The 24,826-nt window shown below is 49.6% G+C and overlaps 1 protein-coding gene across 1 annotated transcript in view; it reads left to right on the plus strand.

The window, feature by feature from the left end:
• Positions 1–24,826, plus strand: part of LOC147122451 (netrin-G1-like) — an 86,947-nt gene that overhangs the window by 30,418 nt on the left and 31,703 nt on the right. Inside the window, exon 3 of the mRNA XM_085983606.1 lies at positions 22,059–22,702. Within this exon, the coding sequence (XP_085839732.1) occupies positions 22,059–22,702 (644 nt within the window). The remainder of the gene's footprint in view (positions 1–22,058; positions 22,703–24,826) is intronic.

Raw genomic sequence — 24,826 nt, forward strand, 5'->3', positions numbered from 1 at the left:
GATGTGATGTGCCAGGATACGGTGGTGCAGGGATTCTGTTACCGGACTAATAATCCTGAGAACGTGAGTTCAAATCCCACCGTGGGGCAGTTTGAAAAATTGAAATAAAATCTGGGATCAGAGACCATGAATCTGTCGGATTGTTGTAAAAACCCAACTGGTGCACAATGTCCTTTAGAGAAGGAAACCTGCCGTCCTTACCCGGGCTGGGCCGATATGTGACTCCAGTCGGTGAGGACAGGGCTCTTTAATACGGTCCAGGTTTTTAAATCTCTGCTGTTTTATCTTTAGCTGTGAGCTGTAAAATCAGAGTGAACAAAGATCCAGTGATGGGCGAGTTTCTCTGAAGTGTGGGAGCGAGGTCAGAGTTCAGACAATGCGCTCTATTTATATAAAAAGGCCGCGGCTTCACAGAGCCTGACTCGGATTCTCTGCTCCACGTCCCTCAATATCGCTCATTTTACCAAAGTCTCTCGGCAGCAGCATGTCGGGGAATGAGACCAGCCTGGTTATAGCTCACACAGGGACAGGAGGAGGCCATTCAGCCCCTCCAGCCTGTTCCACCATTCATAGGAACACAGGGACAGGAGGAGGCCATTCAGCCCCTCCAGCCTGTTCTACCACTCATAGGAACACAGGGACAGGAGGAGGCCATTCAGCCCCTCCAGCCTGTTCCATCATTCATAGGAACACAGGGACAGGAGGAGGCCATTCAGCCCCTCCAGCCTATTCCACCATTCATAGGAACACAGGGACAGGAGGAGGCCATTCAGCCCCTCCAGCCTGTTCCATCATTCATAGGAACACAGGGACAGGAGGAGGCCATTCAGCCCCTCCAGCCTGTTCTGCTATTTAATCAGATCATGGCTGATCTGTATCTCCACTCTATTTACCCGCCTTGTCTCCGTAACCATTGATACCCTTACCCAACAATAATCTCTCGATCTCAGTCTCCAAAGACTCCAATTGACCCCCAGCCTCATGATCAATATTTCAGGGTGTCCAGGACATGAGGCTCACTGACTATTGACCAGCTGATGCCGTGACCTTGGTTACTAATTACATCGCTCGCAATCTCTGCCCGGACAGTCTTTGAATAATTAATGTAAAGTTTGTATTCCAGAGAACAAAGCATCAGAGAATCAGACAGCACAGGAGGAGGCCATTCGGCCCATCGTGCCTGTGCCGGCTCTTTGAAAGAGCTCTCCAATTAGTCCCACTCCCTGCTCTTTCCCCACAGCCCTGCAAATCCAGCTCTGCCTCGACGGCTGGACGAATTGCGTATGGCACCGGCCTTGCCTTAAAAAACGTGGGAATTGACGCATCTTCTACTTTTATTGAGGCGGTGGCGCGTTTCAGGGTTCCTAGTTCCTGTTGAAACACTTCTTTGGCGTTAGCCAAGATTTCTTTTAATCGTCCAGGGATGATGTCATCATCATTTTTTTTCTTACTGGTCACCGTCAGTGCCTGAATGGAGTGCCAGTCCAAACGTATCTTTCTGATCCATTCACGTCCCAACAATGGTGGACCACCATCTTGCAGAACGTATAAATACAACTTCTGTATTTCCTTGCCATTGTATACAACAGGCACCCTTATTTTCCCTCTGGGGTATACTTTCTGCCCCGTATATGTCTTCAAGATAATGGATGTGTCTTTCAAAGGTATATGCGGAAATAGCCGCTCGTAATCCCGTCGACTTATGATGGTCAGAGCTGATCCTGTATCTAGCTCCATTTTAACTGGGGACCCTGCTATTGTGAGGGTAACCCAAATGGTCTGGTAATCTTCTTTGGCAATTACATTATGTAATTTGAGACAGCTTAGTCTCTTGTTTCCGGAGTCGCTATCGCTCTTCTGGTCTTCGGAGCTACTGTCCGTCATCATTTGTACTTTCCTGTACTTTTCCTCATTGACCTTTTTACTGTCAGTGGATTTTTTTCCAGATCGGCATACACGTGCAATGTGTCCCATCTTTCCGCATTGCCTGCATGCTTTGTCCTTGAACCAGCAGTCCCTCTGGTCATGGGTGGATCTGCCGCAGCGATAACATCTCTCGAAACCCCGTGTCATTTCATGGGTGCCGAAGTCCTGTGGCTTTTGCTGTATCTCTGCAGCTCCTCTTGCTGCTGCTTTGTATGATACAGCCACACTGAAAGCCTTGTCCAGTGTCAAATCTTTCTCAGAAAGTAGTCTTTTCTGTGTTCCTTCGCTTAGGAGACCACAGACGAATTTGTCTCGTAGAGAATCTGCCAGTCCTGCCCCGAATTGGCAGTGCTTAGACAGCTTTCATAATTCGGTGAGGTAATCAGTGTTACTTTCATTCTTGTGCTGATTCCTCCTGAAGAATTTGAATCGTTCCGCTATCAGCAGCGGTGTTGGGTTTAAGTGCTCCTGTAGGGTATCAACAATCTCCTTAAAATTCTTGTCCATCGGTTTGGCTGGAGTGATCAAGTTTCGTAACAGCCCGTATGTCCTTGCGCCCATCAGATTTAGAAGTACCGATGCCTTTTTATCATTCGCTACTTCATTCGCCTTGCAATATTCCTCCACTCTTTCCACATATGTGGTCCAATCCTCTATATCACTATCGAAAGCAGTAATATTGCCAGTCTTTGGCATCCTGAAAATCAAAAATGGCGCCTCCCGCGCTTTCTCTTCTTCCCTGTCGAGTCAAGATGGCGCCTCCTGCGCTTTCCGCCGCTGCCGCTGCTGCCAACGCTGTTCTCCGCGGTTTTTTAAATTACATATATATTTTTAAACAGTTTCTCCGTCACTCCGTCGGACTCTCTGGGACTTTCCCCTCCCTTTGCTTGGTCCGAACGCCGACCTGCTTTGCAGCGCTGGCCGTGTCCTGAGTGCTCCACCCTCTGTCTCTGTTTGCTTCTGCCTTATGACTCGCTGACCGGCCCCGCTGCAGATCTACCTGATCGAGCCGCAGCCCGCTGCCCAGGAAGGATTAGTGCAGTACCTGCCACCAGCCCGTTTAGCTGGTGAAACCACAGTTTTTTTTTGTTTTTTTTCTTTGACCTTCGTCTGAGGAATCGATCTCCTTGAGGTGCTGCCGAATTGCAGGTAAGTTCGTTTCTAACTCATCGCCACTGTTGTATCCGTGTGTTAATGAAGACCCGGAAAGCAGGAGTTGATTTAACAAGTGTTTACTGAACAAAGTCTGGAGGTGAACTAAACTATACAAGACGCCATACAGGCTTATATACCCGAGTGGTCACTACCGGTACTACAGTACACAGGGGCTTCAAAAAAACATGGTTCCTCTTAAAGGTACATACACCACAACTACACTACCCAGCTGTATGTATATTAAGACTACATTACCCATGAGGCTCTAGGCTACCCACAAGGCAGCAGTCAAGATGGAAGCCTCTACATATACTGTACCTAGTCCACATGTGCTCAATAAAGTAACTAGCAAAAGCTAGCTGTGTTCATAATAAGAATGTCTATTTATTAATGAACATAAGATGGTACCAGGATGGTGAAGATCTGCTGAAAATTGTGAAAAGCGACATGGAGAATTTGAAGCCACCAGAGCGTTTGAAACTCACAGGAAACATCGACTACAATTGGCAGACTCTTAAACAACAATTCGAACTCTACATTGCAGCCATCAGATTCGGTACGAAGCCAGACGCAAGGAAGATAGCGTTGCTGCTTACGGTTGCAGGCCCACAGGCGATAGAGGTATTTAATACATTTGTATTTAATCCAGAGGAGAACAGAGAAAAATTAGAAGATGTGCTAAAAAATTTGATGCACATTGCTCTCCCAAAAAGAATGCGACCTATGAAAGATACATCTTCCGTTCTCAGACACAGCAGCAAAATGAGACTTTTGATAGCTTTATAACTGATCTGAAACTGAAAGCACAGACATGTAATTTCTCTGAGCTCAAAGCATCCATGATTCGTGACCAGATTGTGTTTGGTATTCATGATAAAAAAGTCAGGGAACGTCTGTTGAGAGAAACCGAACTAAATTTGGAAAATGCGGTGAAAATATGCCAAGCCAGCGAGCTAGCTCGAAAGCACGCGAAGACTTTCAGTGAAATCAATAATGATGCGATTGTAATGAGTGATAATGCTGCTGTCGGTGCTGTGTCCTACAAGGGGAAGAAACGTGGGCAGAACAGAAATGAAAAGCAATCGGAGGATGAAATTTTTAATTGTAAACGCTGTGGTTACAAACACCAGTTAAGACATGCCCAGCGTTTGGAAAAATGTGCACAAAGTGTAATGGAAAGAATCACTTTGCCAAACAATGCTTTTCAAAAGTAAAAACAACGAAAGGGCAACAAGTTAATGTGATTGAGGACACTGATTTAAGTGAGACATTTTTTGTAGGAATGGTGTCATGTGACAATATCAAAAAGGATACAGAAAATGTGCAGCCTTCAGGAATAAACAATGCTGAACATAAAGTCAATGCAGTAAAAGAGGACAAATGGATGACCCCACTGCAGATAAATGGAGCATTAGTTACATTGAAACTGGACACTGGGGCAAAAGCAAACTTAATCAGTATGAGTGACATTAAAAACATGAAAGAAAAGCCCAAAATACTGAAAAAGTCAGTACTACTGAAGAACTATAATGGACAGAAAATAGATAGCTTAGGTGTATGCAGACTTAAAGTGACAGTCAAAGACAAAGTGCATCATCTCATGTTTTCTGTTGTGGCTGAAAGACTTGATTCGATACTAGGTGACAAAGCTTGTGAAGACTTAGAACTGGTCAAGAGAGTCTACCGTATAAACTGTGCCATAAGCAGACCAGATGACTCAGGTGATGAAGCAGAGAGCCCATCAAGGATGAAAAGGCCAAAGGGTATCCATGTCTTCAAAAAGCCTAGTTTCTCCAAGAAGAAAGAAAAAGACTTTAAGGTCAAAGAGAAGCCAAAGGAAGAAAAGCACAAAGAGGAAAAACACAAGGAGAAAAAGTCCAAAGATATAACCGCAGCAGATGTTGTTAAGCAGTGGAAAGAGAAAAAGAAAAAGAAGAAGCCTGCACCAGAGCAGGAAGCAGTTCCGGTGGATACTCCTTCTTCCCTCAGGCCAATCTTTGGTGTTCCATTAGCCGAGGCTGCTGAGAGGACTATGCTGTATGATGGGATCCAGCTGCCAGCAGTTTTTCGAGAGTGCATTGACTACATTCAGAGTTATGGCATGAAAAGTGAAGGAAACACTGAAACCCTCTCCAAGCAAAGATCGCAAGGAGACCTCGATCTATACAAGAGCAGATTGATGACAATGCCGCAACTGCATCTTGTCATTCACCGCCAGAACAATCTCATGAAGACACATCAGACTTACTCGTGTTGAGAAGATCCACACGTGAAGTAAAAAAAAAGCCTGATAGACTTAATCTTTGAGTACAATGTAAAGCTTTGAAAATGTGTTGACTGTTTTGAAAATGTTTATGTTTATAGAGCACTAACAAAAGTGTTACTGATATCATCTTTATTGTTTTCTTGAAAGTTGATTGATATTGATTTTGTTAAACCTCAAAGAAAGGAGGATGTAATGATCAATAACATGCCATTCTGTGGTGGACACTAGGTGGAGCCGTAGAGCTGTGTAGAGCTGTATTAAGACTACACTACCCAGCTGTATGTATATTAAGACTACATTACCCATGAGGCACTAGGATACCCACAAGGCAGCAGTCAAGATGGAAGCCTCTACAGATACTGTACCTAGTCCACATGTGCTCAATAAAGTAACTAGCAAAAGCTAGCTGTGTTCATAATAAGAATGTCTATTTATTAATGAACATAAGAAAGAGGAGATTTAATAGAGGTGTTGAGAATCATGACGGGTTTTGATGGAGTATTTCTCCGATTCCCTTTTGAAAGTTCCTATTTGTTGTATCCGTGTGTTAATGGAGACACGGAATGCAGGAGTTGGTTTAACAGGTGTTTACTGAACAAAGTCTGGAGGTGAACTAAAAGATACAAGACGCTATACAGGCTTATATACCCGAGTGGCCACTACAGGTATTACAGTACACAGGGGCTCTTAAAGGTACATACACTACAATTCCTCCCCTTTTAGATAATTAGTACATAACATTTTAAGTAATCATTAATTAACATGTTTACAAGAACAATAATCTACACATTTGCTGCAGTTAATCAATTATAAGTCAGTCTCTCTGGAGGCTTCCTGACTTGGTCCGGATAACGCCTCGGTGGTGTAGTAGTTTTCGGTGGTGTAGTAGGTTCTTTTGGCAAGGTCGATTCGGCTTGAATGCCAGTGTCGGGTTCAGCTGGTTCCAGTATCACCGGATCGGAGGTAATGTCTTCATTACCCATGGCCTTTATGGCCTTCTTGAAGGTCTGGACAAACCTTTCAGCTAATCCATTGGTGGCGGGATGGTATGGGGCGGACGTGTAGTGCTTAACCCCATTGTTTTTTAAGAATTTCCTGAATTCTTCGGACACAAATTGCGGTCCATTATCAGAACAGATCTGTTCAGGCAGCCCATTCCTGGCAAATATGGTCCTTAATACTGTGATGGTTTTTTCCTTGGTGGTGGAGGACATCTTTATTACCTCCGGCCACTTGGAGTGTGCATCAACCGCGATTAAGAACATTGAGTCCATAAATGGACCAGCAAAGTCGATATGTACCCTTTGCCATGGAGATGAGGGCCACTCCCATGGATGTAGAGGGGCTTGTGGTGGGGCGTTTTGGACCTTCTGGCATCCTAGACAGCTCTTGGTCATTTCTTCGATGTCTCCATCAATCCCTGGCCACCACACAAACGCTCTGGCTAGGTTCTTCATTTTCACTCCACCCAGATGCCCCTCGTGAAGCTCTTTAGCACTTTATCCTGGAGTTTGGGTGGAATCACCACTCTGGATCCACACATCAAGGTTCCTCGGCACACTGACAGCTGTTCTCTTCTTTGCGAGAAGGCTGGCAACAGTGGTTCGCCAAGTGCTGGCCATCCCTTCACCGTTAAATCGTAGACTCATGAGAGAGTCGGGTCATTTCGCGTTTCCTTTTCAGTGGTAGAATTTGTTACTGGTAGACATTCCACTATGGTTGAGTGGAACATCTCCACTGGGTGCACTGCAGGTGCCTCTTCTACCGTTGGCAACGGTACACGCGATAAACCGTCAGCATTCCCATGCTGTTTTGATCCTTTGTATTCTATGTCATATTGGTGTGCCCCTAGGAAAAGGGACCACCTCTGTAGCCTTTGCGCTGTGATAATGGGAACGCCCTTTTTAGGGTTGAATATGGAGACGAGGGGTTGATGGTCAGTCAACAAGGTAAATTTTTGTCCGTGTAGGTAATGGTTGAATTTCTTCACTCCCCACACCAGGCTGAGTGCTTCCCTGTCGATCTGGGCATAGTTACACTCAGCTCAGTTCAATGAGCGTGACGCAAAAGCTATCAGCCGCTCCGAGCCATCAGGGAAGCTATGAGATAATACCGTTCCTACGCCGTAAGGGGATGCATCGCACGCCAGTCTGATTGGCAGTGATGGGGAAGTAATGAGCCAACACTTCCTTGGACGTGATCAAGCCTTTGCATTTATGGAAGGCACGTTTACAGTCTTCGCTCCATTTCCAAATTACTCCCGTTTGTAGCAGTGCGTTAAGAGGGTGCAGAACAGTTGACAAGTTCGGTAAAAATTTATGATAGTAATTTATCAATCCCAGGAACGACCTTAATTGTGAGACATTTTCAGGTGCTGGGGTTTTTATGACCGCTTCAATTTTTTCAGGTGACTTATGCAACCCTTCTTCGTTAATTATATGGCCACAATATGATATTTGTTTCTGGAAAAATTCGCACTTGGGGCGATTTGCTCGTAGGCCCCGTTCTCTCAGCCTAGTGAGCACCTGCTCCAAATTGGCAAGGTGCTCATCGTTTTCTCCTGTTACAAGGATGTCGTCTAGGTAGCATTGACTCCCCGGAATCCCTTGCAGGACTTGCTCCATAGCTCTTTGCCAGATAGCTGGAGCTGATGCTACTCCGAAAACCTGTCGATTGTACTGGTACAGGCCTTTGTGTGTGTTTATCGTGAGATGCTTTTTAGAGGCCTCCTCAACCTCCATCTGTAGATATGCCTGTGCCAAGTCAATTTTGGTGAAACGTTTCCCTCCGGATAGTGAGGCGAAAATATCTTGTAGCCTCGGAAGAGGATACTGTACCGTGTGAAGGACCGGGTTTACAGTCACCTTGAAGTCCCCACAGATGCGAATTTTTCTCTGTTCTTCAGATTTATCATTATTCAACGTTTTCTTCATGACCGGGATGATGGGTGTTGCCCACTCGCTCCAATCTACCTTGGATAACACGCCTTCCTTTTCCAAATTCTCCAGCTCTGCCTCGACTGCTGGACGAATTGCGTATGGCACCGGGCTTGCCTTAAAAAACTTGGGAATTGCCGCATCTTCCACTTTTATTGAGGCGGTGACGCCTTTCAAGGTTCCTAGTTCCTGTTGAAACACTTCTTTGGCGTTGGCCAAGATGTCTTTTAATCGTTCAGGTATGACATCATCATTTTTTTTCTTACTGGTCACCGTCAGTGCCTGAATGGAGTGCCAGTCTAAACGTATCTTCCTGATCCATTCACGTCCCAACAGCGGTGGACCACCATCTTGCAGAACGTATAAATACAACTTCTGTATTCCCTTGCCGTTGTATACAACAGGCACCCTTATTTTCCCTCTGGGGTATACTTTCTGCCCCGTATATGTCTTCAAGATAATGGATGTGTCTTTCAAAGGTATATGCGGAAATAGCCGCCCGTAATCCCATCGACTTATGATGGCCAGAGCTGATCCTGTATCTAGCTCCATTTTAACTGGGGACCCCGCTATCGTGAAGGTAACCCAAATGGTCTGGTAATCTTCTTTGGCAATTACATTATGTAATTTGAGACAGCTTAGTCTCTTGTTTCCGGAGTCGCTATCACTCTTCTGGTCCTCGGAGCTACTGTCCGTCATCATTTGTACCTTTCTGTACTTTTCCTTATTGATTTTTTTTCTGTCAGTGGATTTTTTGTTTCCAGATCGGCATACACGTGCAATGTGTCCCATCTTTCCACATTGCCTGCACGCTTTGTCCTTGAACCAGCAGTCCCTCTGGTCATGGGTGGATCTGCCGCAGCGATAACATCTCTCGAAACCCCGTGTCATTTCATGGATGCCGAAGTCCTGTGGCTTTTGCTGTATCTCTGCAGCTCCTCTTGCTGCTGCTTTGTATGATACAGCCACACTGAAAGCCTTGTCCAGTGTTAAATCTTTCTCAGAAAGTAGCCTTTTCTGTGTTCCTTCACTTAGGAGACCGCAGACGAATTTGACTCGTAGAGAATCTGCCAGTCCTGCCCCGAATTGGCAGTGCTTTGACAGCTTTCTTAATTCGGTGAGGTAATCAGCGTTACTTTCATTCTTGTGCTGATTCCTCCTGAAGAATTTGAATCGTTCCGCTATCAGCAGCGGTGTTGGGTTTAAGTGCTCCTGTAGGGTATCAACAATCTCCTTAAAATTCTTGTCCATCGGTTTGGCTGGAGTGATTACGTTTCGTAACAGCCCATATGTCCTTGCGCCCATCAGATTTAGAAGTACCAATGCCTTTTTATCATCCTCTACTTCATTCGCTGTGCAATATACCTCCACTCTTTCCACATATGTGGTCCAATCCTCTATATTACTATCGAAAGCAGTAATATTGCCAGTCTTAGGCATCCTGAAAATCAAAAATGGCGCCTCCCGCGCTTTCCTTTCTTCCCTGCCGAGAAAAAATGGCGCCTCCCGCGCTTTCCCACCGCTGCCGCTGCTGACAACGCTGTTCTCCGTGGTTTTTATTTACACAGATATTTTTAATAGTTTGAGACTCGTTCCTGCCGGACTCTCTGGGACTTTTCCCTCCCTCTGCTTGGTCCGAGCGCCGACCTGCTTTGCAGCGCCGGCCGTCTCCCGAGTGCTCCACCCTCCGTCTCTGTTTGCCTCCGCCTTCCGACCCGCTGCTCGGCACCGCTGCAGAGCCACCCGATCGAGCCCCAGCCCGCCGCCCAGGAAGGACCAGTGCAGTACCTGCCACCAGCCCGGCCAGCTGGTGAAAACACAGTTCTTTTTTTTTTTCTTCGACCTTCGTCTGAGGAATCGATCTCCTTGAGGTGCTGCCGAATTGCAGGTAAGTCCGTTTCCAATTCGTCGCCACTGTTGTATCCGTGTGTTAATGGAGACATGGAATGCAGGAGTTGGTTTAACAGGTGTTTACTGAACAAAGTCTGGAGGTGAACTAAAAGATACAAGACGCTATACAGGCTTATATACCCGAGTGGTCACTACCGGTATTACAGTACACAGGGGCTCTTAAAGGTACATACACTACACTATTGAATCTGCTTCCACCGCCCTGTCAGGCAGCACATTCCCGATCACAACATGTGGAGCTGCTGCTGTCTCTGTCGCTGCTTCACCGCGGAAGGTCAATGACCTGAAGTGACCCCGAGGGAGCCCTGTGACCTCCGACTGCTCCCTCACAAACCAGCCTGAGGTGAAGCATCATTAGGCCCCAGGCTGGGCCAGGGTCTGACACACAGAGCCCAGGGTTATTGCCTGAGCGCAAATAAGGGATTGTTTCAACAACAGACTATAAAAAGACAAGTTCCCCTCAATCATTCCGCCCACAAAACTCTCGTCCTTTCTCGCTCTGTCTTTAACTCAAACAGACAGCTGAAGTGAGACTCAATTTCCCAAGGAAACATTTTCAAAAGGGAATTGGGTAAGTACCGGAAAGAATATAATTTGCAGGGCTCCGGGGAAAGGGCGGGGCAGCAGGACTAACTGAGGTGATCTTGTAGAGAGCCGGCACGGGCTCGACGGGCCGAATGGCCTTCTTCTGTGCAGTACCCATTCTATGGTCTCTAGAGGTCAGAGGTCGGTGCTTGTTACACACTGAACATGGACTTTGGAAAATCAAAACAAACAAAAGGTCCAAAATGTCGACAAGTCAGAAATCCTTTCAAATGTCAGCTCCCTTGTCTCTTTACAGTCCATTTTATTTTCCTAAAAAATATTCACGAGGATGATTCCAGAACTGAGAGGTTGTAACTATCGGGAAAGGCTGAACAGGCTGGGGCTCGTTTCTGGAACCAGGGATGAGGGACTTCAGTTACGTGGAGAGACTGGAGAGGCTGAGATTGTTCTCCTTAGAGCAGAGAAGGTTAAGGGGAGATTTAATAGAGATGATCAAAATCATGAGCGAATGTTACTTGCCACTTATCAGCCCAAGTCTGAATGTCGTCCAGGTCTTGCTGCATGCGGGCACGGACTGCTTCATTATCTGAGGAGTTGTGAATGGCACTGAACACTGTGCAATCATCAGTGAACATCCCCACTTCTGACCTTATGATGGAGGGAAGGTCACGGATGAAGCAGCTGAAGATGGTTAGATCTCGGACACTGCCCTGAGGAACTCCTGCAGCGATGTCCTGGGGTTGGACTTTGGACACTGCGCTGAGGAACTCCTACAGAGATGTCCTGGGGTTGGACCTCGGACACTGCCCTGAGGAACTCCTACAGCGATGTCCTGGGGTTGGACCTCGGACACTGCCCTGAGGAACTCCTGCAGCGATGTCCTGGGGTTGGACCTCGGACACTGCCCTGAGGAACTCCTGCAGCGATGTCTTGGGGTTGGACCTCGGACACTGCCCTGAGGAACTCCTGCAGTGATGTCCTGGGGTTGGACCTCGGACACTGCCCTGAGGAACTCCTGCAGCGATGTCCTGGGGTTGAAATGATTGGCCTCCAACAACCAAAACCGTCTTCCTGTGTGCTAGGTATGACTCCAGCCAGTGGAGAGCTTTCCCCCCGATTCCTGTTGACTTCAATTATACTCGGGCTCCTTGATGCCACACTTGGTCAAATACTGCCTTCGAGCAGAGAAGGTTAAGAGGAGTCTTCATAGAGGTGTTCAAAATCATTAACAGTTTTGAGTAAATAAGGAAAAACTGTTTCCAGGGACAGGAGGGTCGGTAACCTAAGGACACAGATATAAAACTATTGGGAAATCATTCCCACTGAGAGAGAATCGCTCCCAGTGACAGGGAATCTCTCCCAGTGACAGGGAATCGCTCCCAGTGACAGGGAATCATTCCCAGTGACGGGGAATCGCTCCCAGTGAGAGGGAATCGCTCCCAGTGACAGGGAATCGCTCCCAGTGACAGGGAATTGCTCCCAGTGAGAGAGAATCATTCCCAGTGATGGGGAATCTCTCCCAGTGACAGGGAGTTGCTCCAGTGACAGGGAATCGATCCCAGTGACAGGGAATCGCTCCCAGTGACAGGGAATCACTCCCAGTGACGGGGAATAGCTCCCAGTGATGGGGAATCGCTCCCAGTGACAGGGAATCTCTCGCAGTGACGGGGAATCGCTCCCAGTGACGGGGTATCGCTCCCAGTGACAGGGAATCACTCCCAGTGATGGGGAATCTCTCCCAGTGACGGGGAATCTTTCCCAGTGATGGGGAATCGCTCCCAGTGACAGGAAATCTCTCCCAGTGACAGGGAATCGCTCCCAGTGACGGGGAATCACTCCCAGTAACAGGGAATCTCTCCCAGTGACGTGGAATCTCACCCAGTGACGGGGAATCGCTCCCAGTGACGGGGAATCGCTCCCAGTGACGGGGAATCGCTTCCAGTGATGGGGAATCGCTCCCAGTGACGGGGAATCTCTCCCAGTGACAGGAATCGCTCCCAGTGACGGGGAATCGCTCCCAGTGACGGGGAATCGCTCCCAGTGACAGGAAATCTCTCCCAGTGACGGGGAATCGCTCCCAGTGACGGGGAATCACTCCAAGTGACGGGGAATCTCACCCAGTGACGGGGATTCGCTCCCAGTGACGGGGAATCAATCCCAGTGACGGGGAATCACTCCCAGTGACGTGGAATCGCTCCCAGTGATGGGGATTCCCTCCCAGTGACGGGGAATCGCTCCCAGTGACGGGGAATCGCTCCCAGTGACGGGGAATCACTCCCAGTGACGGGGAATCACTCCCAGTGACGGGGAATCACTCCCAGTGACGGGGAATCGCTCCCAGTGACGGGGAATCTCTCCCAGTGACGGGGAATCACTCCCAGTGACGGGGAATCGCTCCCAGTGACAGGAAATCTCACCCAGTGATGGGGAATCGCTCCCAGTGACGGGGAATCAATCCCAGTGACGGGGAATCACTCCCAGTGACGTGGAATCGCTCCCAGTGATGGGGATTCCCTCCCAGTGACGGGGAATCGCTCCCAGTGATGGGGAATCTCTTCCAGTGATGGGGAATCGCTCCCAGTGACGGGGAATCTCTCCCAGTGACGGGGAATCGCTCCCAGTGACGGGGAATCGCTCCCAGTGACGGGGAATCGCTCCCAGTGACGGGGAATCGCTCCCAGTGACAGGGAATCACTCCCAGTGACAGGGAATCCCTCCCAGTGACAGGGAATCGCTCCCAGTGACGGGGAATCTCTCCCAGGGACGGGGAATCGCTCCCAGTGCCGGGGAATCGCTCCCAGTGACGGGGAATCGCTCCCAGGGAGAATGAGGTGAGATTCTTGCAGTTGTTTCCAAATCCTGTGCAGTTTAATAATTCGTGGCCTAGAAATTCATTGACGCCACTTTTGGGGCGCTAAAGTGGGGCGTCCGCTAAAGTTTGCGTCCGCCGCCAAATCTATGCCACTTCTCCGATATTCATTAGCTTCGCCCTACTAGTTCGGGCGAGCGCTAAAACTGCTGCTGGACGCCTCTCTTTGGGCGCTAAGCCGGAGGTGGTGATCGATAGCGCCGAGGCCGGGCGCAGCGCAGGTGCGGCCACCTCGTGATTGACAGCAGACACCCTGCCGCCGGCCAGCTCTTAAGGGGGAAGGGTCGACTGTGTCTGCTGCCACGCCCTGGATAGTGGAGCCCTCCAGCTAGGCCTGAACACTGCTGCTGGACCCAAATAAAGCCTGAAGACATGGAGCAGGCCTGTGAACATGCGCAGCGCTTCTCAGAGCGTGATCTGAGTGTGCTGCTTGCTGCTGTGGAGAAGAGGCGCCATGTTTTGTACCCGGACAATGGCAAGAAGGCGACGGTCCGCGTCTACAGGAGAGCCTGGAGGCATGTCGCCAGCAAGCTGTCAGCCAACAGCGACGTCCCCAGGACCGGTGCCCAATGCCGCAAAAAGTTAAATGACCTCACTCGGATTGTCAGGGTGAGTACTCTTTCCAATGACCTCCTCATCCTTGCATATGCACCTCACATTATGGGCAAAGGGACCTGAAAGCCCTAATGGCCAGCCTTCATCCAGCAGCTATGGGACAGGCATGAGCATCAATTGCACATTCTGCACTTAACACACTGGCCAAGCTATTCCACCATGGGAGGCAGTGCACACAAGATCACGGCGACACACTGGCCAGGCTATTCCACCATGGGAGGCAGTGCACACAAGATCACGGCATGTAACCTGTTCCACCTTAAGAGAGCTTAAGCCTGTTCCACCTTAAGAGATGTACTACTTTCTCAGGCTGCTGTAGACATAATACCGGGGGTGAACACACCGGTATATAAGCACTGTGCAGTAATCTTGTATTCAGAATAGTCCCTACCTCCAACCAGTAAAGACCTGTTTTTGATAGTTATTAATTAGTCTGTGTCTTAATTAACTAGATAACTCACAGATTTAACACTGGCGACGAGTCTGATTCGGACCCTGCGGCAGTCACTCCACGGCAGCTTCGTCCACAGCCAGGACGTTGCAGAGAGGTTTCCACCCTCTCCACCCCACTGGAAGACATCCCGACCTCGGAGCCTCCATCGGCGACCGTCAGCTTCTTCTCCAGCTTGGTGGTGGGTAAGCCGTTGTCTGAGCCGGGCAGCGACACGACAGGCAGTCGACCGCGTTGGCTGCATGAACGGGGCTGGGGGAGTCGGAGGAATAGGGCGCGAGAGCCGCTTCGAGCGGGAGGTGTTTCAACAGAGCGATCGCATCTCCTGATAAGGGCCGAGAGCCGCGAGAGCGATCGCATCTCCAGATAAGGGCCGGGAGCCGCGAGAGCGATCGCATCTTCAGATAAGGGCCGGGAGCCGCGAGAGCGATCGCATCTTCAGATAAGGGTTGCACTCGGGCTGACAGCGTCGGGGGACGGGTGAAGACCGCTAAGCGCGGGAAAACCGCCATTTTGGGGGCGGAGGACGACGGCAACAGCGGGAAGCCGCCATCTTTGATTGTAAAAAAAAAAACATCTGAGGAATTACAAATCTGATAAAGTACTACAATGCCTAAACACGGGAATATTAGCAACTTTGATAGTGACATCGAAGATTGGGCCATATATGTTGAACGAGTTAAAAATTATTGTAAGGCCAATAAAATTCGTGAGGCTGATAAAGCACTAACATTATTAAATTTAATGGGTGCGAAGACATACGGGCAATTGAAACACCTGTTATCACCAGATGAACCGGCGGATAAGACGTTCGATGAGATTGTTACTGTCCTGAAAGATCATCTAAACCCCACGCCGCTGATGCTAGCGGAACGATTTAAATTTTATGACAGAAGGCAGCTACAGCATGAAAGCAATGCTGAATATTTGCTGGAATTGCGTAAATTAGCGAAATATTGCCAGTTTGGAACGGGACTGACAGATGCACTACGAGACAAATTTGTGTGTGGTTTATTTAAACAGGATACACAAAAGCGACTGCTCGAGGAGAATGAGCTGACGCTTGAGAAGGCGGTCACTATGGCAGCAGCACACGAAGCCGCAGCGAGAGGCACGGCAGTAATGCAGCTACGGTCACCGGAGCTCAGTGCACACAAATTGGGTGTGAGTTCTGGCAAAGGTTATCGTTGTGGAAAGACAACGCATGATCAGAACCAGTGTTGGTTTAAAAACCAAGAATGTAGAACTTGTGGTAGGCTTGGACACATAGCTAGAGTATGCAGGTCAGGGAAGAAGACCAGCAACAAGAAGTCACCGCAAGGAAAATACGCAAAGGTACACAAGGTGACCGAACAGGAGTCCGATTCAGACGCAAGCTGTAATGAACTGGCTAGCTTAAGAGTACTCAACGCTGGTAAGGGTGCAGACCTCCAGACAATTTGGGTCACTCTTCAGATAGAAGGAGTCCAAGTAAAACTGGAATTGGACACTGGATCGGCATTGACGGTCATAAATAAGAAAGATTACGGAAAGTTATTCCAACATATTCCCCTACAGGATACGGGGATTATATTGAAAACATACACGGGGCAAAGAGTGTACCCCATCGGGAAAATAGAGGTTGCAGTGGTCCACAAGGGCGAAGACAGTCAAATAATGGACTTATATGTGATATCTGAAGGAGGTCCTCCACTACTAGGACGGGAGTGGATTAGGAAAATGAATATGGACTGGCATTTCCTACAAACAATAACGAGTGAGAACTCGGTGAAGATAGTCGGCCCAGACTTTGGAACGGATGATGGTAAGCCCAACTCAGGTGCAAAAGACAAAGTTTCAGCACAGAATTCCACTGAGCAACAACAACATAGTTTAACTGTGGATTCTGAGTCTGGCAAGTCTACTGATGTGCCCATTTCTGAGGGACACCGGGCTCGAACTCAACTCCATTTCAAACTACAACAGCAATTAGAACAAATGCTTCGCCGTTTTGAGCAAGAGTTGAATGCAACGAAAGAGTTCTTTGATATAGAGTTGGAGAATCTGGAAAGACAACAGAAGCAGCTGATGGAGAAAATGGAGCAGGAGCACACAAAACGTCTGATGTCAGAGGAGTTAACGGTCAGCCAACTCCTGCATATGCTGAAGGACAGGACTCTGAAATGGGAAAAACTTGAACATGAACTTCAATATTCAAACGAAAGGGGTTCGGAGCTCTCAAAGGTTATTGGAAGAGCTGAGGTGGCAACACAGACTGAGATGACTGCAACAGAGCAGCCCTTGGATGCCAAAAGTACGCTGACTCACATCAACGTAGAACAACAGACCGCTGAAACAGCTGCTCCGGTAGAGGGATTGAATAGTCCGATCAATCAATCTCCAAAAGAAGTTGAAGTAGTAAAATCTCAAATGAGGTCATTAGTAAACGACTTGCTGAAAGCCCAGAAAAAGCTGGATGAAGAGGTACGCATGAAGAAGTCTCTTCAGGAAAGATGTCTGGACTTGGAACAAAAGCTGGCTAACGCCCAGCTGGGTATGGAGGAAATAGAAGACCCTCTCGCTGGCCTAGATCAGGACGACACCGAATATTACCATGACCTATTGAGTGACACTGAATATTATAGTGACCTGGTCTGCCCAGCTTGTGATGAAAACTCCCAAAGTGCAGAAATCAGGATGAATCACTTAAAGTCTAAGGAACATAGGGAGATGGTGGCGCTACAGCTGGCAGCTGACAGGGGAGCCCAGAGAGTCTCTAAGAAGCAGAAAAGGAAAAGACGAAGCAGAAGATGATAACCATCTGAACCATTATCACCCCTACCAGATCACATACGTGGTCCCTCCGAACGGAGCCAAATCAGTTCGGAAGTTCAAGCTGTTAAATCCATGAAAGGACTATTGAATGAGTAACGTGAACCGACTACACCACAGAGATTGAATCTGTGAACTGTTTTCCGCAGAGACTGAATCTGTGATATGTTACGTTAAACATGAAGTTATATATGTATATATGTTATTACGTTATGTTAAATGGGGGGGATGACTATAAAGCTAAGAAAGGAGGAGTGTTGTGTATGTAACCTGTTCCACCTTAAGAGAGCTTAAGCCTGTTCCACCTTAAGAGATGTACTACTTTCTCAGGCTGCTGTAGACATAATACCGGGGGTGAACACACCGGTATATAAGCACTGTGCAGTAATCTTGTATTCAGAATAGTCCCTACCTCCAACCAGTAAAGACCTGTTTTTGATAGTTATTAATTAGTCTGTGTCTTAATTAACTAGATAACTCACAGATTTAACAGAGGCGGAGCAGCAGGGCGGGCAGGGGCCACCCAAAGATGGCCAAGGCATCGCCCTAGCGGGCCAAATAGTCGAATGTGTGGCCATTTGTGTTTGTTTCTTGAGGCCGAGAATTGGATGTTTGTTTTTTGAAGGCCGATGATGTGATGTTTGTTTTGGACGAAGGCCGAGAATGACGGCCATTTTAGTTGCCCTATTTTGTTAATCCTCTCCAGGTTGTGGGAGCGAGTAATGTGTTTGAGTGTTTTTTGGGGGTTTCGTCTGTTTTTGGTTTTCATGTGGGAAGGGCCCAGAGTTTGTTCAATAAAGCATTTTATTTATTCACATTGTCCATGTTTGATCTTTGAAGTGTTTGTTGCCTTAGCCGGCTGAGGGCTTGCGGAGCGGCTGCAATCATGTTCTATCATTGGCACAAGCCATTCCCTGACAGGGGGCCTAGAAGTGACGTTCAATAAGCCGCCGACGGGCGGCCCTTGGACCTTGTGCGTCCCTCCTGGGCTGGTACTCCTCGTCCTCGTCGTCCTCATGCTCCTCCTGCTCCTCCTTCTGAGGTGGTGGTCCAACGCGAGGTGGCAGTGCCTGAGTCCTGCGGATAGCCAGGTTGTGCAGCATGCAGCAAACGACGACGAATTGGGAGACTCGATCCTGCGAATACTGGAGGGCTCCCCCGGAGCGATCGAGACAGCGGAACCGTTGCTTGAGCACGCCGATTGTTTGTTCTATGAGGTTCCTCGTCGCTTGATGGCTTTCATTGTATGCCTCTTCAGCAGGGGTCGTGGGCGTGCGGAGCAGGGTCATGAGCCAGGTACACAAAGGATAGCCTTTGTCCCCGATAAGCCATCCTCTTGGGGGAGGCTGTGCCTGGAACATGTCAGCCACAGTTGTCTGTCGCAGGATAAAGGCATCGTGGCTGCTGCCTGGAAAGCGGGCATTGACAGCTAGGATGCGCTGCCTGTGGTCACACACCAGCTGTACATTGAGGGAATGGTAGCCCTTCCGGTTGCGGTACTCCTCGGCATGCTCAAGAGGTGCCCGCAAAGCCACATGCGTGCAGTCAATGGCGCCCTGCACCATGGGGAAGCCCGCTATTCTTGCAAACCCCACTGCACGCTGCTGCTGCTTGTCCAGGGTCATGGGGAAGGAGATGAATTGATGTCTCCTTCTGAAAAGGGCTTCGGTCACCTGGCGGATGCAGCAATGCACGGCGAACTGGGAGATGTTAGTGATGTCCCCAGTAGCGGATTGGAAGGAGCCGGAGGCATAGAAGTTGAGAGCCACCGTCCCCTTCACTGCCACCGACAGAGACGTCCTGCGCATCAGCTGTGGCTGCAGATCTCTCTGAAGCAGCCGGCAGATGTCTGCAACCACCTCCCTTCGGAATCACAGCCTCCTAACACACATCGCGGCAGACATGGTCAGATAGGAGGTCTGCTGGCGGTATACCCTGCGTGGGTAAGGCCTCAGTTGGCGACGCCTGTTGCCCCCTCTGCGTCTAGCCAGGGCTGCCACTCTCTCACGGCGTCTGTAAGCCCTTCTGGCATAAGGCTGAAATTCAGCGTTGCCACCCAATGCAGCCCCCATTATATGCTGGCAAACACTGAGCTCTGAATGAAGGCTAAGATAATTGGTAAGCTCTGGCCTGAGCCAAAAATACCTGCCCAAGTGTTGGTCCAAACCAGTAAACTCTCCTCCTTGGTCTCTGTCCAATAAACCATTGCACAAGAGTGAATGCTGCAAAATGGCTGGCCTTTATACTGCTGGGTAAGTGCCCTTTAATTAGCGCTCCCCGCGGCCCGGCTGGCCTGTGTACCGTTCCACTTCACAGTCGCTCGGGCCGCCCGGCGCACAATGGGCCGGCGCGAGTGAAGTTCCGGTTTGGGGCGCACAAAGGGCGTTGCACTATTAAATGACGTCATGATCTGCGCGCGCAGCAGGGCGCGCGCTAAGACTTTGCGCCGGCGCTAAATGTGTCCTGAAGTTGGGGAGAGGCACAGATCGCGCTGCGCCCGGGCGATAAGCGCCTAGCGCTCGAGATCTACTCCTCCTAAGGCGCTAGTGGCTGGCGCGCCCATCTGAATTTCTAGGCCCATGTCTCTAAATATTTCAGCGGCGTGAAGCTATTTTTAGTTCGACAGCTAACATCATTCTTCGACACTACAGCGATCTAATTACCCAGCTGTCTAACTGTCCAGCGCAGAGTGCAGTGCGATGGAGCGCGTACAGTTTTATTAAGACATCCCTGAGAAATGTAGAGTGCGTGGATATTCCTAGATTCCAAGAGAGTGTGGAGGGAGCTTTACCCTGTATCGAACCCGTGCTGTACCTGCCCTGGGAGTGTTTGATGGGACAGTGTAGAGGAAGCTTTACTCTGTATCTAACCCATGCTGTACCTGCCCTGGGAGTGTTTGATGGGACAGTGTAGAGGAAGCTTTACTCTGTATCTAACCCGTGCTGTACCTGCCCTGGGAGTGTTTGATGGGACAGTGTAGAGGGAGCTTTACCCTGTATCTAACCCGTGCTGTACCTGCCCTGGGAGTGTTTGATAGGACAGTGTAGACAGAGCTTTACTCTGTATCTAACCCGTGCTGTACCTGCCCTGGGAGTGTTTGATGGGACAGTGTAGAGGGAGCTTTACTCTGTATCTAACCTGTGCTGTACCTGCCCTGGGAGTGTTTGATAGGACAGTGTAGAGGGAGCTTTACTCTGTATCTAACCTGTGCTGTACCTGCCCTGGGAGTGTTTGATAGGACAGTGTAGAGGGAGCTTTACTCTGTATCTAACCTGTGCTGTACCTGCCCTGGGAGTGTTTGATGGGACAGTGTAGACGGAGCTTTACTCTGTATCTAACCTGTGCTGTACCTGCCCTGGGAGTGTTTGATGGGACAGTGTAGAGGGAGCTATACTCTGTATCTAACCCCTGCTGTACCTGTCCTGGGAGTGTTTGATGGGACAGTGTAGAGGGAGCTTTACTCTGTATCTAACCCGTGCTGTACCTGCCCTGGGAGTGTTTGATGGGACAGTGTAGAGGGAGCTTTACCCTGTATCTAACCCGTGCTGTACCTGCCCTGGGAGTGTTTGATAGGACAGTGTAGGCGGAGCTTTACTCTGTATCTAACCTGTGCTGTACCTGTCCTGGGAGTGTTTGATGGGACAGTGTAGAGGGAGCTTTACTCTGTATCTAACCCGTGCTGTACCTGCCCTGGGAGTGTTTGATGGGACAGTGTAGAGGGAGCTTTACTCTGTATCTAACCCGTGTTGTACCTGCCCTGGGAGTGTTTGATGGGACAGTGTAGAGAGAGTTTTACTCTGTATCTAACCCGTGCTGTACCTGCCCTGGGAGTGTTTGATGGGACAGTGTAGAGGGAGCTTTACTCTGTATCTAACCCGTGCTCTACCTGCTCTGGGAGTGTTTGATGGGACAGTGTAGAAGGAGCTTTACTCTGTATCTAACCCATGCTGTACCTGCCCTGGGAGTGTTTGATGGGACAGTGTAGAAGGAGCTTTACTCTGTATCTAACCCATGCTGAACCTGCCCTGGGAGTGTTTGATGGGACCGTTTAGAGGGCGCTTTACTCTGTATCTAACCCGTGCTGTACCTGCCCTGGGAGTGTTTGATAGGACAGTGTAGACGGAGCTTTACTCTGTATCTAACCTGTGCTGTACCTGCCCTGGGAGTGTTTGATGGGACAGTGTAGAGGGAACTTTACTCTGTATCTAACCCCTGCTGTACCTGTCCTGGGAGTGTTTGATGGGACAGTGTAGAGGGAGCTTTACTCTGTATCTAACCCGTGCTGTACCTGCCCTGGGAGTGTTTGATGGGACAGTGTAGAGGGAGCTTTACTCTGTATCTAACCCGTGTTGTACCTGCCCTGGGAGTGTTTGATGGGACAGTGTAGAGAGAGTTTTACTCTGTATCTAACCCGTGCTGTACCTGCCCTGGGAGTGTTTGATGGGACAGTGTAGAGGGAGCTTTACTCTGTATCTAACCCGTGCTGTACCTGCCCTGGGATTGTTTGATGGGACAGTGTAGAGGTAGCTTTACTCTGTATCTAACCCGTGTTGTTCCCGTCTCTGTTTCCAGGAGAACCCGTACATGTGCAACAACGAGTGTGACGCTCACACGCCCGAGCTCGCACACCCGCCCGAGCTGATGCTGGATGACGAGGGGCGGATTCCCAACACCTTTTGGCAAAGTGTCTCCTGGAGGAGTTTCCCCGAGCCCCTCCTGATCAACATCACTCTGTCCTGGGGCAAGAGCATCGAGCTGACCGAGGACATCGTCATCACCTTCGAGTCGGGCCGGCCGGAGCAGATGGTCCTGGAGAAATCTCTGGACCACGGCCGGACGTGGCAGCCCTACCAGTTCTACGCGGCCGACTGCCTCACCTCCTTTGGGATGGAGCCGAGAACGGCCCGGGATCTGAGCCCGGCCTCGGTGCTGGATATCATCTGCACGGAGGAGTACTCCAGGGGCTACGTGTGGAAGAGGGACAAGATGGTTCGCTTCGAGATCCAGGAGCGTTTCGCCCTGTTCGGGGGGCCCCGTCTCCGCGACATGGCCTCGCTGTACGGCCAGCTGGACACCACCAAGGACCTGAGGGACTTCTTCACCCTGACCGACCTGCGGGTCAGGCTGCTGCGGCCGGCCACTGGGGCCACCAGTGTTGACCAGCACAACCTCTCCAAATACTTCTACGCCATCTCCAACCTGGACATTCGCGGGCGGTGAGAGCTCCTCGCCCCTTCTGGCCAGAGTCGCTGACCCCACATTTCACACCCAGGGGGCGCCGTGCCAGTCCAACATCTGGGGACACTCACAGGGCCAACATCTGGAGGGCACTCTATCAGGGCCAACATCTGGAGGGCACTCTGTCAGGGCCAACATCTGAAGGGCACTCTATCAGGGCCAACATCTGGGGGGCACTCACAGGGCCAACATCTGGGGGGCACTCACAGGGCCAACATCTGGGGGACACTCACAGGGCCAACATCTGGGGGACACTCACAGGGCCAACATCTGGGAGACACACTTTCAGGGCCAACAGCTGGGGGACACTCTATCAGGGCCAACATCTGGGGGACACTCACAGGGCCAACACCTGGGGGGGCACTCTATCAGGGCCAACATCTGGAGGACACTCTATCAGAGCCAACATCTGGAGTTGCTCTCACTCTATCGGGTCTAACATCTGGAGTGGCTCTCACTCTATCGGAGATTGCCGGAGGGTGAGAGCTCCTCACCTCTTCTGCTCCGAGTCGCTGATGTGGGCGCTCGGTAACTGGGGAGGTTTTCCAGCGATAGATCGGGATCCCTCCCCCGGCCCACTCGGCACCGTCAGCTGCCCCTGTGTGGGGTGTGAAAGCTTCCCTGAATGGCTCAGTGACAGTGTGCACAGACCAGCACTGTGACAGCTCCCCCTGACCCTGGTGATGGGCTCGTTAGCGAGCTTTCAGAGCCCTGCTGGCTGGCTGGTGATGAGGCAGCGATTTCCTGCTCAGTGTTCAGCCAATCGAGGAGCACCGAGCGAGCAGAATCTGTCCCTTTACTCTCAACACTGCCGACCTCCAGTCTCATCAGGATTCAGAGAGTCAGAGAATCAGACAGCACAGGAGGAGGCCATTCGGCCCATCGTGCCTGTGCCGGCTCTTTGAAAGAGCTCTCCAATTAGTCCCACTCCCTGCTCTTTCCCCACAGCCCTGCTCATCTCTTCCCTTCAAGTATTTCTCCAATTCCCTTTTGAAAGTTCCTATTGAATCTGCTTCCACCGCCCTTTCAGGCAGCGCATTCCAGATCACAACAACTCGCTGTAAAAACATTCTCCTCATCTCCCCTCTGGTTCTTTTGCCAATTCCCTTCACTCTGTGTCCTCTGGTTACCGAGCCTCCTGCCACTGGAAACAGTTTCTCCCTATTTAACCTATCAAAGCCCTTCATGATTTGATGAATTATTCTGACTGAATGCTCCCTTCGTGTTCAATCTATATTCAGTCTGGGTCAGTGAGTTCCCATTCACCCATCACACAATCTCCGGGGCTCGGAGCCATTCCCTCATTATTCTACACTCAGCTTCTGGGAGACTCGCTCCAGCGTTTAGTCGCAGAGAATCTTCAGACACTAATTAGAGAACAGGAGCAGGGAAATGTTTACGCTGCTGTTAATGTGACTCCAAGGGACTGTCTGGGTTTCTGCTTAGTTTAGCAAACAGTGCCCAGAACTGCCAACTTGCTGACTGTGCAAGGTACAATCTGCAGATTGTGAAGCTTCACCTTCGCAGTGAGTTAAACAGCGGCTCGATGCTGTTAGCACAGAGTCACCGAGACCAGCGTTCTCACGCTTCACGGCACAGAGACTGTCACAGCACTTCGGGCCGTTCCAAACTGCATTTACTGAACAACAACAACCTGCATTTATATAGCGCCTTTAATGTAGTAAAACATCCCAAGGTGCTTCACAGGAGCGTAAATCAGAGCGAACTTTGACACCGAGACACATAAGGAGATATTAGGACAGGTGACCAAAAGCTGGGTCAAAGAGGGAGGTTTTTAGCAGCGTCTCAAAGGGGGAGAGAGAGGTAGAGAGGTTTAGGGACGGAAACATTGCTGTTTGTGGGATCTTGCTGAGCGCAAATTGGCTGCTGCGTTTCCAACATTACAACAGTGAGCACACTTCAGAAGAACTTCATTGGCTGTGAAGCACTTTGGGACGTCCTGAGGTGGTGAAATGCTCTGTAGAAATGTAAGGTCATTCTTCCTTAGAATGAGGGGCCAGAGAAAGATTAAATGTGAGAGATTGAGGAGAGAGGGCAGGAGAAACGTCCTCACACAGAGAGTGATGAGGCTGTGGGATTCA

The sequence above is a fragment of the Somniosus microcephalus genome, chromosome 3 (genome assembly GCF_052327205.1).
Source record: "Somniosus microcephalus isolate GS21.2 chromosome 3, FLI_Smic_1.0, whole genome shotgun sequence".
NCBI lineage: Eukaryota > Metazoa > Chordata > Chondrichthyes > Squaliformes > Somniosidae > Somniosus > Somniosus microcephalus.